A 16,086-nucleotide genomic window follows, 5' to 3' on the forward strand; every position below is an offset into this window, starting at 1 on the left:
GGTAAAAAGAACCAAAGTCCTCCCTCAGGCCGGACTTCTCTCTCTGTTGCTGGCTTCAGATGTCCACGCTCCAGGGAACTCTTCGGTGTCGTCTCAAAAGAAGATGCCAGCTTCTGAAGGATCGGTTCAAATGCAGAAAACGTCCCTGTTCATTAAAACCCCTTCCCTCCATTCGTCTTAAGAACAGGATGCTTACCCCAAAACTGTAGTGGGGTGGGGTGGGATATCACTTCAGAATACAGTACGGAAAAATATTTGAGACACCTCACTCATCCAGGTAGCTATTGACTACATTTTGTGTCCAGGCTCATTGAATAATTGAAGTAGGCTTCAGAGCAAATGGAAGTTGCTCTTGAGAATCAGGTGTTCGACAATCACAGTTCCGAGTCAGAAGGCGCAGCAACGTTTGCACTCAAAAGCTACGCTCTTTGCCTGAGGAGCAAGTCTCCCTTACAAATTTGAGTTTACACAAGATCTGCAGCATTGTTTGCCGTAGAAGCTATGGTTGCAAACACCGTGCTGGGGAACCAAGTGGCACCAGTTAAAGTAATCCTTACAGAAGGTATCTGAAACGAGAAGTGTCAAGAGAGAGAGAGAGAGATGACTTTAGACAATATGACACTACTAATGGTTGAAAGAAACAGGGTGAATCCAGACATATACAGTATATTATTGGCGGTGAGCCTGCTGTAGAAACACACTAATCTTGTGTTCTCCTGCCAACCTAGCGGTTCGAAAGCATGCAGTGCAAGTAGATCAATAGGTACCACTCTGGCGGGAAGGTAAACAGAGTTTCTGTGCGCTGCTCTGGTTTCGCCAGAAGCGGCTTAAGTCATGTTGGCCACATGACCCAGAAAAACTGTCTGCGGAAGCGGACAAACGCCGGCTCCCTCGGCCTGTAAAGCGAGATGAGCGCCGCATCCCCAGAGTCGTTCACGACTGGACTTAATTGTCAGGGGTCCCTTTACCTTTACCTTTAATCTTGGTGTTGCTGTGACACGACATCATTTTCTTTCTTCTTCACAGATGTTGCTCTGCACAGCACTGAATAGTTTGAAACTAGTGACATCACCGCGTACGCCGCCTTGCCCCCATGCATGCACGCCACGGGGCATGCTGATGTGTCGTGTGAAAGCCCTGCGGCTTGCACGCATGACGTGAGCACACCCTGCAGTATGCGTGCACATCTGCTGAAGAACTTTGAGGGAGCTGGCCCCTTCATTGAAAATATTCGGTGGGGGGGGGGGCTGACCCTCTGGCCTTCTTACTTGGTACACAGACTGCTGCAGCCAAACCTTTACAGGTGGAGAGGCCGTTCTGAGAGGGGCAAGCCCCACCTGAGAAAGCTCGGCTGCTGGAGGCTTGGATGGCACAGATCAGCACCGTGCAAAGTTCTGCTCCTCAGGTGAGGCTGTTGTCCTAAGCAGGTTTGCCACTTTGCCAGAGAAGACTTGGCTGCAGGATGCAGGAAAGGTGTGGATTTGTCAGTTCCTTGGCTCACAACCCCTTAACCTCAGGTGGTCTGTTCAGCGAGTCCAAACCTTAAATGCAAAAGTGGAAGTTGGGAAAAAGAGCAACAAAAGAAACAGAATTTACCTTTCTTTTCTGGAAGAGGGCAGAAGTTGGTGTTACAGGCCTGCGAGGCGACAGGCTTCTGGTGCAGCAGACATCCAGTGGCTGACCTCCCATTTGCCAGACATTGAACTGACCTGACTTGCATGCCTCCTCCACAGGTTGTTGTGCACTGTAAGGGAAAGCAGAGCCCAGCCGCACGTTTAACAAAATGCAAACCTTTTGAAAATGTCAACGAGTAAACAGAGTGGTAAAGACAAGAGTGTAATCGCTGCAAATTTCAGCAGCAAGAGATCTCTGCAGTATTCCAGCTACCTGTTTACTTTGGATTATTACTGTCAAATATGCAGTTAGGCCCTTTCACATGCTACCCAATCCTATACCTGTTAATGCAGACATAAAGCAAAGGGCATAGGGTTGAACGTTCAGCTGCTTTATCTGGTCCCTTTGTGATTTATGTCCTTGTTGGGCTACAGTTCCCACAATCCCTGGACCTGGAGGGCCAGAGCTACAGTTTGGAAATCACAGGGAACTCTGGGAAGAAGAGTTGACAGGGGTCTCCTAACAACTCACAGCCCCCGTAGCAAACTACAGCTCCCAGATTTTTTTTGAGGGGAAAGCCATGCCTGTTTAAAGTGGTATAAGAGTGCTTTAAATGCATGCAAGGAATGTGTTGCCAATTCAAATGAAGATTCCCTCTTTTTAAAAAATTATTAAAAGGGGGGGGGGGTTAATTGATTTGTCTAACTAACCCCAAACACTTATTTGGGTGTAGATCATTGAGCTCACTGGGCTTAGGTTAAGATGAATTGGGTTTCAAGATGTACAATAGTTCATAGTTTCCCCTAATGCAAATCTCCATTCAGAACTTGGAAATTCATTCATCAACCTCAAAAACGGGTAGTGAAAGTTTCCCAGGAAGCTGCACACTTTCCCTTCTATTTTTTCAGGAACACTATGGGCTTATCCACACCCCTGTTTGCCCCATGGCTTTCCTCCAGGGAAACCCGCTCTTTAGCACTGAATCGGAACAAACTGCAATTGGGTTTTCTGTGGATTGCTGTTTGTTCTGATTTAGTGCTAAAGAGTGGGTTTTCCAGAGGAAAGTGGCAGGGAAAAGGCAAAACTGATCAGATGGTTTCAGCAAGTTATTTGCGGTTTCCAATCTTAAGTTTGGATCACTCTATTTTTGAATCAGTTTGTGATTCCCCCCTCCTCCCAAAGAAAGTATGTATGAAAAATTTGAACATAGCTATGTGTACATGTTCCCCAATATATGCATTTTTATATGCAATTTTGTCTAATGTATGCATTTTTCCAATTTTTTTTAACACAATGCAATTTTATGTCATTTTCACTAATGTGCACATTTTTGTGCGTGCACTTTCCCCTTGAAACTTTGTCTGAGGGGTATGGTCTGAAAGCACATGATGACACCACCTTCCTGATGGTGGTCAGTGTCTGGATGGATGACTGCCTGGGAACTAGATATATATTACCTTAAGTTCCACGAAAGAAGAAAGGCAGAATATAAATGTAATAAAACAACAGCAACAACAACAGTAAGCTTCTTTAATCGATTATTTGGACAGCAGCCTGCAATTTTTTTAAGGCTAACTGCAGTTCAATTTGCATATTGGCTCAGGAATTGTGAATGAGGTCGATCTGCATTAAAATGTGAATGGGGTTATTTCCTTTCTCTTCCTCTGCTTGCTTTGCTCCAGAGAGCTAAGTGGAAGTCCACAAATCTATGTGCTGGTGTCAGGGTTTGCCCGGCTCCTCGAGAGGAGAGGGAGAGGAGAGGCCCTACTTGGGAGGAGAGCCAGGGCAAGGGTATTCCTTGGGAGGAACAAGGGGAGAGAGGTCCTCCCTTCGAGCAAAAGAGAGACAGGAGGACTACTCAAGAGGAGGGGCTGGTTGGAGGTCCTGCTCGAGAGGAGGACTGGGAGAGCAGCTCTTTGCAAGAGGAGGGATCTCTAGCGTTTCCCCTCAGCTCTCTCCAAGGGAGGGGGAGCTGCGAAGGCTTGGAGACTCTGGGCAAAGACCCAGCACTGCCAGCCAGAGAGGATCTGAGGAAGAACGGCCGCTTCCGGCGCCAACACAGCATCGGGGGTTCAGGGGGCACCGCAGACGCCGTTTTAGGGTGCTGAGACTTTGGTGTTGGGCGGCAAACAGGAGAGGGGCACTTCCGGATTCTGCAAGTGACTGAGCGGTCATGTTTTGAACTAGCTCTACACTGTAAATAGTTATGCACAATAAATAGTCTTAGCTACTGAAGGCTCTGTCGTTACTCGTGAGCAACACTTGGGAAGATCCTGACAGCCGGTTTATATACAACGCCCCTGCTGGACTTCATTTCATGGCCATTCTAGAATGCAACCAAGAGATAGAACCCAGGAGCAAAATATGATATATGTTACTGTTGCTACTGCACTCTTTTGCAATGTTATAGTCATTTCCTCCAAACCAAATGTTTTTTTTTTTTTTTTTTTTTTTTTTTTAGTACTATCAGGTCTGCGTTAGGGTTGCTCACGAGTAATCAGGCATGAGTCTCAACTGTCTTTTAACAGTTTATTGGTGCAGACTATTTACAGTGCAGAGAACATGACCGTCCTAGTCACTCGCAGAATCCGGGAGTGCCGGTTTCCGGCTGTGACCCCAACATAAGAATTTCGGCACCCCAAAGCGCCGCCTCCCCGGTCTCCTTTTGACCCCTCTGCGCAACTGGGGCGACAGAAGTGGCGTGCTCCCCTCAGAGCGAAACTCATGAGGCGTGCTGGGGCTCTCAGCAGCATCTCCAAGCCCTTGTCTCGCCTGGCAAAACCTCCCGCCCTGCCGAGGGCAGTTCCCTGACAAGGACCATCCTTCCGATGAAAGGCAACTTCCATAAACTTAAACTGCCAGCTCAAAAACGGATGTCCAAATGGCGCAGCCGATCCAAGAATAAACCTCCATGGGCACCAAGCCATTGTATCTTTACAGTCCTCTCAAGTGCTTAGCATGGCTTATGGTGTGAAAATGCCTACAAGCAACTGAGCACCAGCAAGCCATTAATAAGTAACCTAAAACTGTGCTAAGTGCAGGAGACTTGCTGGTTTCTATGTCATAAACACATAGACTCTTCCCTGATAATTCCTAGGTATAATGATCTGCAACAATATGCTGCTTATTTCTACAGGACATGGACTTAACCCAAACCTTTAGCTTTGAATAAAGGTGGCCCAACTTCCATGTTCTTTTCTGAATATGTCACTAAAATAACTGGACACCTTAATAAGCGGCTGGTATGAGACAGCCCAAAGTGCTTCGTAAAGCAAATAAAATGCATTCTCTCTGGCCACCTCATGAGAAGAGAAGACTCCCTAGAAAAGACTCTGATGTTGGGAAAGATGGAGGGCACAAGGAGAAGGGGGTGACAGAGGATGAGATGGTTGGACAGTGTTCTCAAAGCGACTAGCATGAGTTTGGCCAAACTGCGAGAGGCGGTGGAGGATAGGCGTGCCTGGCGTGCTCTGGTCCATGGGGTCACGAAGAGTCGGACACGACTGAACGACTGAACAACAAAATCTTTTCCCTTCAGAATTACAGTTTTCATGTTTACTTGTCCACATATCTTAGATGTCTGCGAAAACATTTTTGTTTTGGCGAGCCTTTTTGGACATGTGAACAAGGGATACATACAGATTTTAAACTTCGCAGATTTTATTTGTATACTGATAATTTGTTTCAAATTGTTCTATGCACACTATATAGGGATTGTTCAATTAGCTTCTAAATAAATAAGGGGAACAAAATATTCACACATTAGAATGAACAACATTTATATTGCACCTGGTGTGTGTGTTTGTGTGTGTGTGTGTTCAAAACCCCTTTGCTATGTGGCCTTTCTTTCATCTTCCTCGACTCTACTGCCAATCAATCAATTTCCCACACATTTTGTAGTCTCTATACTACACAAGCCAGCTCTCTCCATAGACCAGACCTGGAAGTAAGAGGCCATGCCAGCAGCATAAACACAGGGCAAAAGAGACGCTGTTTGAAAGAAACATGATGGATGGAGGTCTAATGTGAAATATAAAACAGGTACAAAGTTAGCGGCATCCTTACCTGAGACCAAGAAGAGGAAAACCAGCTGCCTTGACTTACTGGTGAATAAGCAGAGTGCCTGGGACATGGATTTAAGATGCAGGATTTTTCCAGGTCTATGTTTGGTTTCTGAAGGTGGGAACACTTCTTAGGAGCAAGTTCTCTGTATTTTCCAGAAACATATTTTTCTGCACAGTTCAGCGTCCTCCTCTGCACTCCCTTCCCACATGTCACAGAGCACTAGAAAAGGAGGTGGAGGGAAGAGAATACAGTGACAATGCGTTAGTATGAAATAGTTTAGGTCCCCTATCTCTCTTACACCTTCGCTTTTGGCCTGATCAGCATCTCTGCAGTCAGCACAAGAATATTTCCACATTGGTTGCTCAATGATTATCAATGCTTCCGATCAGCATTCAAGCAAGTTAGCTTCTATACCTCCCCCCTCCCCAGTTTTTTTTGATTTTTATTTTAAAACCGGCAATCCACATTCTATGGCATAACCAGGGGCAGCCAAGACACTGGCACCTAGCAGGGCGGTGAGGGTCGTCAAGAGCTTCTCCTTAAGGAGTCTTTGCAAAGATTCACCATCCCTCTGGGGTGAAACGCTGTGCATTGGAATGCCTCGCTTTCACCAAGATGCATTCATTCATTTGTATGCCACTTTTACACACACACACACACACACACCCCAAACTCAAAGTGACTTACAGCAAAGAAGCAGGGATGCATTTCAAATACACATTACAAAAACAGTTTTGTGATATTATATACCGTATTTTTCCGTGTATAAGACTAGGGTTTTGTTTTTTTTAACCAAAAAATTAGGTTTGAAATTGGGGCTCGTAGTGCTGAGGGGTGTTTTCTTAATTCGGAGACCCCCCAAATAGGGGGTGACATATATATATATATATATGGGGGCGTCTTATACACGGAAAAATACGGGAATATTTCCTAATAAGATAGCAAAACAAAAAAAATAACAGCGTAACACAACAGCACGCCAAAATCCACTTTTCAATACTATAAATCTACAAGATTACTTAAACAACACGCAGTACCCAATAGCAAAAAAACCAACAGGTTCACTTTAGTCCCAGAGACTCCCCTCCCAAGGAGCTGCTCCCAGTCCTCCTGCAGCAGCTTCTTATCAGGCTTCTCATAAGTCTCAGGGAGAAGGGGGGGGGTATTCCATAGGCTTCGGTGCGGGTCTCTCTCTGCCCCAGGGGTGGGGGAAAAGCAGCAAGCCCCTCTGCCACCTCCCTTACCTGGTTTGCTTCTCTGGCAGGGGCGGAAACAGTGGGGTGGGCAGGGGCGCCGCCTCTTGCGCTTCTGCTGCCTGAGGCGGTTGCTTCACCCCACCTCATAGGTGGGCCGGATCTGGGCATAACTAACTGCCTGCACTCACCACTTTGGGTCACTGCTGGAGGGAGTTACAATGTACAGTGCACTGCTGCCGTTACATGGATTATAATGATGTATTTATGTATACCCCACCCAGGGGTGGGGGGTGGGCCGCCCCAGGTACCGCCCGGGGGGTGACACTCGTGGCAGGGCCCCGCCTCCGCGATCGGCGCAAAGCCGAGCCTAAAACATTGCTCGGCGGTGGCTGGCTTATTTGCTCGCTTGGCCAGCCACCGGCGCCTGCTTTCCTTTTTTTTTAAAGGGCTTTTTTCAGCGCTTGGCTGCTGCGGCGTGGAGCCAAGGGGCGGGCCAGCGAGGAGGGGCGTCACGCTTCTGGCTGGCCTGGCATGACACCGCTCCTCGCTGGCCCGCCCCTCGCGTCCGTGCCACAGCAGCCGAGCGCTGAAAAAAAGCCCTTTAAAAAAAAAAAGGGAAGGAAAACAGCCGCTGGTCGTGTGCTGTGTGTCGTGACGCATGCGCGATACGGAGCAACACCCTGCCCTGGGGGGGGGGGGTTGCCTTCGGGTTTGGCGCCCCAGGTAGCCAGGCGGTTTCCTCCGCCACGTACCCCGCCTTTCCCCCTGAAAGGAACGCAAGGCAACTTTCTGATAAAATAGTAATTTGCCTTTGCGACTTGCTTCTGGCTGGCTGCTGTGGGAAACCAGCTAATGGACCTTGGGTCTGATCTAGCTTCACATTGTTTGCATAGCAATCCTGTTGGTCGCAGGGCTGTGAATGGCAGGTGTATATCCTTAAACATCTGCGTACATGTGTCTTATTAAAGCTCCCTGACGCGCACAAACCAGTTTTTGAAGGGCACGCACCTGCCATGCACAGTTTGGGTATTTGCTGAAGGAGACAAACGATCAGTACCGCAAGCACATCTGTGCTGTGCAGAACTGCTGCTTGATGGATAGTCAGTGCTTGCCTCTTCCACAGTGATATGAGAGACAAGGTGTTATTTCTATTTCCAGCAGCTGTTTCTCCTTGGATAAGATCTGTGGAAATCCAATTGCGAACCCCTGACAAGATAGCATTTTTTAAAAATCCCTTGTTTTCCACATAAGTTATAATTGTGTGTGAGAGAGAAATGTGCTTACCCATGTGCTCTATAGTGCACATACAGTGGTACCTCGGGTTAGGAACTTAATTCGTTCCGGAGGTCTGTTCTTAACCTGAAACTGTTCTTAACCTGAGGTACCACTTGGGAGAAAAGCAATGACAAACCTAGACAGCATCTTAAAAAGCAAAGACTTCACCTTGCCGACAAAGGTCCGTATAGTTAAAGCTATGGTTTTCCCAGTAGTAATGTACGGAAGTGAGAGCTGGACCATCAAGAAGGCTGATCGCTGAAGAATTGATGCTTTTGAATTATGGTGCTGGAGGAGACTCTTGAGAGTCCCATGGACTGCAAGAAGATCAAACCTATCCATTCTTAAGGAAATCGGCCCTGAGTGCTCACTAGAAGGACAGATCCTGAAGTTGAGGCTCCAGTACTTTGGCCACCTCATGAGAAGAGAAGACTCCCTAGAAAAGACCCTGATGTTGGGAAAGATGGAGGGCACAAGGAGAAGGGGACGACAGAGGATGAGATGGTTGGACAGTGTTCTCGAAGCTACTAACATGAGTTTGGCCAAACTGCGGGAGGCAGTGAAGGATAGGCGTGCCTGGTGTGCTCTGGTCCATGGGGTCACGAAGAGTCGGACACGACTGAACGACTGAACAACAACAACAACCACTTTAGCTAATGGGGCCTCCCGCTGCCGCTGCGACATTGTCGCCGTGCGATTTCTGTTCTCATCCTGAAGCAAAGCTCTTAACCCGAGGTACTATTTCTGGGTTAGCGGAGTCTGTAACCTGAAGCGTCTGTAACCTGAAGCGTCTGTAACCCGAGGTACCACTGTATTTAGAAATAAATTCTGCGCAGGTTTGAAATTCCGTTCAAGACAGAAGTTGTAATGAATAGAGATGCACTCTCCATTTGCTCACCTCGGTCCACGTGGACACAAACCACTGGATCTTCCTGTGTTTGTGGCATCGCTTCAGGAGACAGTCTTCCTGCATCTTCGGTTTCAGTTCTGAGGCACAGGCAGCATCGGACAGAACCTGAGCCCAGGGAGTAGAACTGGAGCTTTTGCACAAAACCACTCTTTTCCTCCAGCCTTTCCCACATGTTCGGGAGCACTGAGAAAGTGGAACGGAATACAAACATTTAGGGGTTGATGTTTTCCAGAAGTTGCAGGTGGGTGGGAGGGAATCAAGACATAATGAAAGATGTTAGTAGGATACTGTTTTTGTTTTTTTGTTTTTACAAATCCGGCGCATTAATCAGTTCAATAAAAAAACAACAACCCACCCATAAAATTACTGCATGTTAGAAAAACATTTTAAGAAAAATTATTCTTACAAATGTCTCAGATTTAGAACATTAGGACCACCCTGTGAATGAAGTCAAAGGTCTGCAAGAAAATAATCAGGACAGCTGCCATTCTAAACACTCCACCCTGACTAATTTATACTTGGAGGCATATTACTGGACTGGGTGGTGCTGTGGTCTAAACCACCGAGCCTCTTGGGCTTGCCGATCGGAAGGCCGGTGGTTCGAATCCCCGCGATGGGGTGAGCTCCCATTGCTCTGTCCCAGCTCTTGCCAACCTAGCAGTTTGAAAGCACACCAGTGCAAGTAGATAAATAGGTACCACTGTGGTGGGAAGGTAAACGCCGTTTCCGTGTGCTCTGGGTTCCGTCACGGTGTTCTGTTGTGCCAGAAGCAGTTTAGTCCTGCTGGCCACATGGCCCAGAAAGCGGTCTGTGGACAAACAATGCCTCCCTCGGCCTGAAAGCGAGATGAGCGCCGCAACCCCATAGTTGCCTTTGACTGGACTTAACTGTCCAGGGATCTTTTACCTTACCTATCAGACTGCACATGGAAACAGGCAATCTGGAGCACATGAGTGAATAGTGGGAGCTCTTAGTGATGGGGCTCGGCCAGGGCACCTTAAATATCCTGGGAGTGGAGCTACCTGCCCCTTCAAGCCCACCCACTAGGAGGGTCCTGCCTGCAAGCTTGCCGGCCTGCCTGCCATTGGCCAGTTTGCAGGCAGGCTTGGATCCAAATTCCCAGCTGGTGAAGGAGAGCTCTAAGCTTCTTCCAGGTGGCAGGGGAGCCTCCAGCATCTGTAGCCCCCACTCCGGATCCGGTGACACAAGGCATTGCTGGCCTGCAACCAGGGCCGTCTCATCATAGGGGCTGGGTGGCGCGGTGCACCAGGGCGCCAGGCCCCCCAGGAGCGCCCCCGCGAGCCCGCCGGCATACCAGGCACCCCCTCCCCAACCCGCGCGCACGCTGGCAGGTGAGCTGTAAGCCGGCTGCCCTCCGGAGCCCCAGCTGGAGCGCTGGGAAGGGCGCACAAAGCCCCACGCCGCTCCAGTGCCACACCCCTCATCTCCCGCTCGCCCACCTCCCTCCCACGCTGGCCACCCCTCGGGGGATGAGGGGCGTGGCGCTGGAGCGGCACGGGGCTTTGCGCGCCCTTCCCAGCGCTGCAGCTGGGGCTCCGGAGGGCGGGCGGCTTGCAGCGCCACGCCCCTCATCCCCTGCTCGCCCACCCCCCCTCCCAAGGGGTGGCCAGCGCGGGAGGGAGGTGGGTGGAGAGGCGGCCCACTGGGGGCGCCAAGGGATCGTCACGCCAGGGCGACCGATCCCTTTAAGACGGCCCTGCCTGCAACGCCGCCATACCTAAAACGGTTAGCAGACTTGTCGGAACAGCTCCAATATTTGATGGAAACTCCTGTAAATTTTAGTTACAAGTAGGTAGCCATGCGGGTCTGCCATAGTCGAAACAAACAAACAAACAAACAAACAAAAAATCCTTCCAGTAGCACCTTAGAGACCAACTAAGTTTGTAATTGGTATGAGCTTTCGTGTGCATGCACACTTCTTCAGATACCTGTGAATTTTGTTTACCTCAGACCAGGACCCAGCACTCCAGGTAGGTGGGCATTTTTGGTTGTTGCAGAGTTCCCTGTTGGCTGGCGCCGGGAATCGACAAAGAGAATCTGACACCCATTCTGGCTTGTAGTGAATTCTCTGCATGCAACGAACGTAGCGGTACCTCTCGCCTGCTCCACACGTCAAGCTGCACTCGCTCCAGTTGCCGACAGACCAGCTAGACGAGGAGGAGGAAGAAAAGATCCAAAGAAAGGCATTTAACGTTTGGGGATGATACCAGGGGCAAGGAATCTATTTACACCCATGTTCCGGCATGGGCAAACTTTTGAGACACCCGCCAATGGTGGACGCAGCCAAAGGCATAAAGTGGTGATGAAAAAATGGGTGGGACTCTTATCTTTGGAAGGCACAGTGCAACCACCCAAAATTCAGGCATTTACACACACACACACACACACACACACACACACTCATCTTTTGACCCTCAAATCCAGGCATCGCCGATCGCCGAAGAATTGATGCTTTCGAATTATGGTGCTGGAGGAGACTCTTGAGAGTCCCGTGGACTGCAAGAAGATCAAACCTATCCATTCCGAAGGAAATCAGCCCTGAGTGCTCACTGGAAGGACAGATCCTGAAGCTGAGGCTCCAATACTTTGGCCACCTCATGAGAAGAGAAGACTCCCTGGAAAAGACCCTGATGTTGGGAAAGATGGAGGGCACAAGGAGAAGGGGACAACAGAGGACAAGATGGTTGGACAGTGTTCTCGAAGCTACCAACATGAGTTTGACCAAACTGCTGGAGGCGGTGGAAGACAGGAGTGCCTGGTGTCCTCTGGTCCATGGGGTCACGAAGAGTCGGACATGACTAAACGACTAAACAACAACAGACAGGCAAATGAGCTCAAGATGGATGTGGAGCAGCCGCAGTGCAGCCCAGGGAGCATCCTGAGGGCCAGAGAGAGGACTGAAGGTCCACATTCAGTAGCCAGGTCTGAGATTCTCCACCCCTGTTCTAAGCCAATGTGAATGGCATTCGACTCATTTCTATGCACCATATTTCCATTCAGGATCTCCTCCAAAGATCTCAAAGCTATTTAATGTTATCCTCATCACAGGAGGTTAAGCAGAACTCAGACAAGCGTCCTCTAGGAAATTCAGCGGGTAGAGGAAATGTTTGGAGCATCCGGTACAGCCATAGATTCTGTTTGGATTTTGCTTGTATAACAATTACACCAGATATATTTGGTGATGGGGTGAGTGGTGTGCAGCAAGCAATCGGGGGGGGGGGCACAGCCCCCCAACTGTTCTGCACTATCAATCAAACCTCAACACTGAAAAACACTGTTTCCCACACCTCTCATTCTGACAATCTTAACTACTGAAGTGTGTGTTGTAAATTAAAAATTCCTTCCAGTTCTTGAGATAATTGACCCCTCAGAAAAGTGGGATCCAAATATTTTAATAGAACAACCACATTAAAAATAGCGGGAGTGCTATCTTTTATAGTGACCTTACGATCAAGGGAGACATACCAATTGAGGAAAGTCCAGTTTGAGGGAGAAATGGCATGCACAGTTAAGAGTATAAGCTGTGAGCCAAGGCATTCCTGCTTCAGTCTCACCTTAAGTCATAAATTTGCTGGATGGCTCTTTGCAAATCAGTAGCAGAAAGAATAACACTTCCTCCCTCCTGCCTGATTCATGATATGCTTTGAAAAACAACAATTGTCAAATGTTGTTTTGTTTTTTTATTGCACATTTCAAAATACAGCATTCTAGAAGAAAGGTGCAGATTACATCATGCACCCTCCTGCATCTCAGCGCTGCTATGAGAGAAATAATTCAGTGTGATGGGGACTCCCCCTCAATCCATCATCGCATATTGGTAAGCCCAGCTTGTTTAGACTCCTCCACCCTTGTGTTTTGCTGTATTTAACAGCCACGCACATGTTCCGCTTCTGCCACTGTATCTAGGAACCAGTAGTGAAATGCAGACAAAAATCATAGGACAATCCGTGGTCACAATTTCCCTTGTTCTGCTGTTTGAACAGATGTTCTAGTCATTGACCTTAGGAGCGGACTTCAGGCAGCCTTGGGAATCTGCTCGTGCTTTTCTCTCTTCCCCCAAGATTACTGCCCGATATCAGACCTTGGCATGGAAAAGACCGGCAGATGATGACAGCTGATTGGCAAAGAGTGCGGAAAGAGAGAAACCTGGAGCAGTAACCCAAGTCCTCTGCAAGTGACCTAAAACATTCCCGTCAACACTTCTGGGATGTTCTACTTCACAGCTCTCTCTCTCTCTCTCTCTCTCTCTCTCTCTCTCTCTCTCTTTCTCCCCCCCCCTTCAAAACTTGTTGCCTAAACCATGAATGCACAACACTTCACTCCAAGGTGAAACTGTGCGTGTACTATGCTTGTGAATGTTTTGTGCTGGCAGGACCAGCACTAGGGCTTCTTGCGCCCTAGGCGAACCACCTTCTGCCGCCCCCTCGCCAAAGCCTGCTTTAGCGGGAGGTGGGGGTGGTGGAGAGGCAAGCAGCAGTTTCTCCGCTGTAGCCTGTCCCACCGCCCGCCCCGCAAGCACCCGGCCGCGTGTGGGGGTTGGGGGAGTCCGCCGGTGGGGCCGCGTGCCTCCCCCTGCTCGCTGCGCTCGAAGACGGGGCTGGGCGGCCGGCTCATAGCCCGCCTGGGAGCAGCATGGGCGGCAGCGGCTCTGCTGCCGGCGCACGAGTGCCCATCCGCCCGTGGGGGCGGGTTGGGGAGGGGGCGCCTGGTATGCCGGCAGGCCCGCAGGGGCGTCCCTGGGGGGGCGGTGCCCTGGCGCGCCGCACCACCAGCCCCAATGGACGAGACAGGGCTGGCTAGCCCATCCCACCCAAGCCTGGCCAGCGCCCCCTCCATTTGGGCGCCCTAGGCAATTGCCTAGTTCGCCTAAATAGACGCGCCGGCCCTGTGTGCTGGGGAACTCAGTCACATGGGCGGGGGACAAATAAGAAAATCATTATTATTAATAATTCCCATAAAGAATATAATAATAATAATAATAATAATAATAATAATAATAATAATAATAAAAATAAAAATAAAAATAATAATAATAATAATAAGTATATTATTCCGTGAAGCATGTAACACCAAACTGTTACTGGACACAAATCCTGAACTAGGACTTAGTTTCAGGGCTGTTAATTTCACCAAGTCAAAGTCAAGAGATCTTTTTTTCCTCTGTCTTCATCATTCTGTCCTCAAACCCTGCCTTGAATAGATGGCTTTGGTTCTGCTGATATTTATGAAAACAGGAGCAAGAAATCAAGTGAAAGAAGGGCTGAGCACAGAAATCACTTTTACAGCTATCTCAGTAGCCTCCTCTCTATGTCTATGAGAAAATCCTGTTTTTCTATATGGGGGCGCCTTCAAAGAAGAAGAAGAAGAAGAAGAAGAGTTTGGATTTGATATCCCGCTTTTCACTACCTGAAGGAGTCTCAAAGCGGCTAACATTCTCCTTTCCCTTCCTCCCCCACAACAAGCACTCTGTGAGGTGAGTGGGGCTGAGAGACTTCAGAGAAGCGTGACTAGCCCAAGGTCACCCAGCAGCTGCATGTGGAGGAGCGGAGACACGAACCCGGTTCCCCAGATAATGAGTCTACTGCTTTTAACCACTACACCACACTGGCTCTTCAAAAGTGTGACCCTCCCCAACTACCTACAGCTTCATTGGCATAGCCTATAAACTCTGCAACCACTTGGTTCTACTTGGAGTGTCGTCCAGTCCCTTCTTTGCACTGTGCAGACCACCGTAGTTTTTCTCCTTCCTGTACCACTCAGAGAACACTGGGTATATTGGCGGTTCGCTCCCTGCGAGAAGTGAGGTTGCAGGGAACTAGGCAGAGGGCCTTCTCGGTGGTGTCGCCCGCTCTGTGGAACGTCCTCCCATCAGATGTCAAGGAAATAAACAACTACCTGACTTTTAGAAGACATCTGAAGGCAGCCCTGACAGGGAAGTTTTTAATATTTGATGTGTTGTCGTGTTTTTAATATTCTGTTGGGAGCTGCCGAGAGTGGCAGGGGAAACCAAGCCAGATGGACGGGTTGTTGTTGTTGTTGTTGTTGTTGTTGTTGTTATTATTATTATTATTATTATTATTATTATTATTATTACCACCAGGGGAGAATGCAGAGCTGGTAAAGATCCCCGGCCCTGCTGTCTGCACTTACTTGGGAATAAGGCCCATGGACTCAGTGGAACTTGCTTCTGAATAAGCATGCATGGGACGACTTGACCTGCAGTTTCCACAATGGGCAACAGCAGCTTGGAGAGGAGTTGCAGGATGAGCTCCTTTTATATGGTGCAGTGTGTTCTCTTTCTTTTTAAAGATTACTTTTGTTGCATGGGGAAGAACCATTCCATAAAGGGCTCTCGTGCCGAAAAGGTCACATGAGAAAGGGTCCCTGGCAATCATTTCCTGTTAAAAATTCCCTCTCATTCACTGCTATTAACTATGCCAGCTCAGGTCATGGTCATGTCAGGGGGGACGATGGGGCCATCTCTGTCGCACGCCCACAGAGCACCTTGTTTCAATCCGTACCTAACATTGCTGTTAGTGGCCTAGTTTGAATATCACTGCAAGGGCTTATCCACAGGTACCTTTAAGCACAGGTTGGTGCTTAAAAGCTCTCTATCCAGCTCTCTCTCACTGGAGAGCCAGTGTGGTGTAGTGGTTAAGAGCGGTAGACTCGTTATCTGGGGAACCGGGTTCGCGTCTCCCCTCCTCCACATGCAGCTGCTGGGTGACCTCGGGCTAGTCACACTTCTCTGAAGTCTCTCAGCCCCACTCACCTCACAGAGTGTTTGTTGTGGGGGAGGAAGGGAAAGGAGAATGTTAGCCGCTTTGAGACTCCTTCGGGTAGTGATAAAGCGGGATATCAAATCCAAACTCTTCTTCTATCCAAGCATTAAACTTTTATTGTTTGCTCCAAGCTTTCCTCATGATAACCCGCTCTTTAGCGCTCAGTGGAAGCAAATGTCCATCCAGCTTTTTCACGGATTGCCATTTGCTCCAGTTCAGTTTT

At 48.7% G+C, this 16,086-nt stretch overlaps 1 protein-coding gene across 1 annotated transcript in view; it reads right to left on the reverse strand.

Annotated features, from left to right (window-relative positions):
* Nucleotides 1-359: 359 nt before the first annotated feature.
* ADAMTS16 (ADAM metallopeptidase with thrombospondin type 1 motif 16) overlaps nt 360-16,086 on the reverse strand; it is an 83,183-nt gene continuing 67,456 nt past the window's right edge. The window contains exons 19-23 of the mRNA XM_033154314.1: nt 11,027-11,228; nt 9,049-9,243; nt 5,680-5,898; nt 1,597-1,744; nt 360-566 (exon numbers count right to left, since the gene is read on the reverse strand). Coding sequence (XP_033010205.1) covers nt 451-566; nt 1,597-1,744; nt 5,680-5,898; nt 9,049-9,243; nt 11,027-11,228 — 880 coding nt within the window. The 3' untranslated portion in view covers nt 360-450. The remainder of the gene's footprint in view (nt 567-1,596; nt 1,745-5,679; nt 5,899-9,048; nt 9,244-11,026; nt 11,229-16,086) is intronic.

Source organism: Lacerta agilis, chromosome 7 (genome assembly GCF_009819535.1).
Source record: "Lacerta agilis isolate rLacAgi1 chromosome 7, rLacAgi1.pri, whole genome shotgun sequence".
Lineage (NCBI taxonomy): Eukaryota > Metazoa > Chordata > Lepidosauria > Squamata > Lacertidae > Lacerta > Lacerta agilis.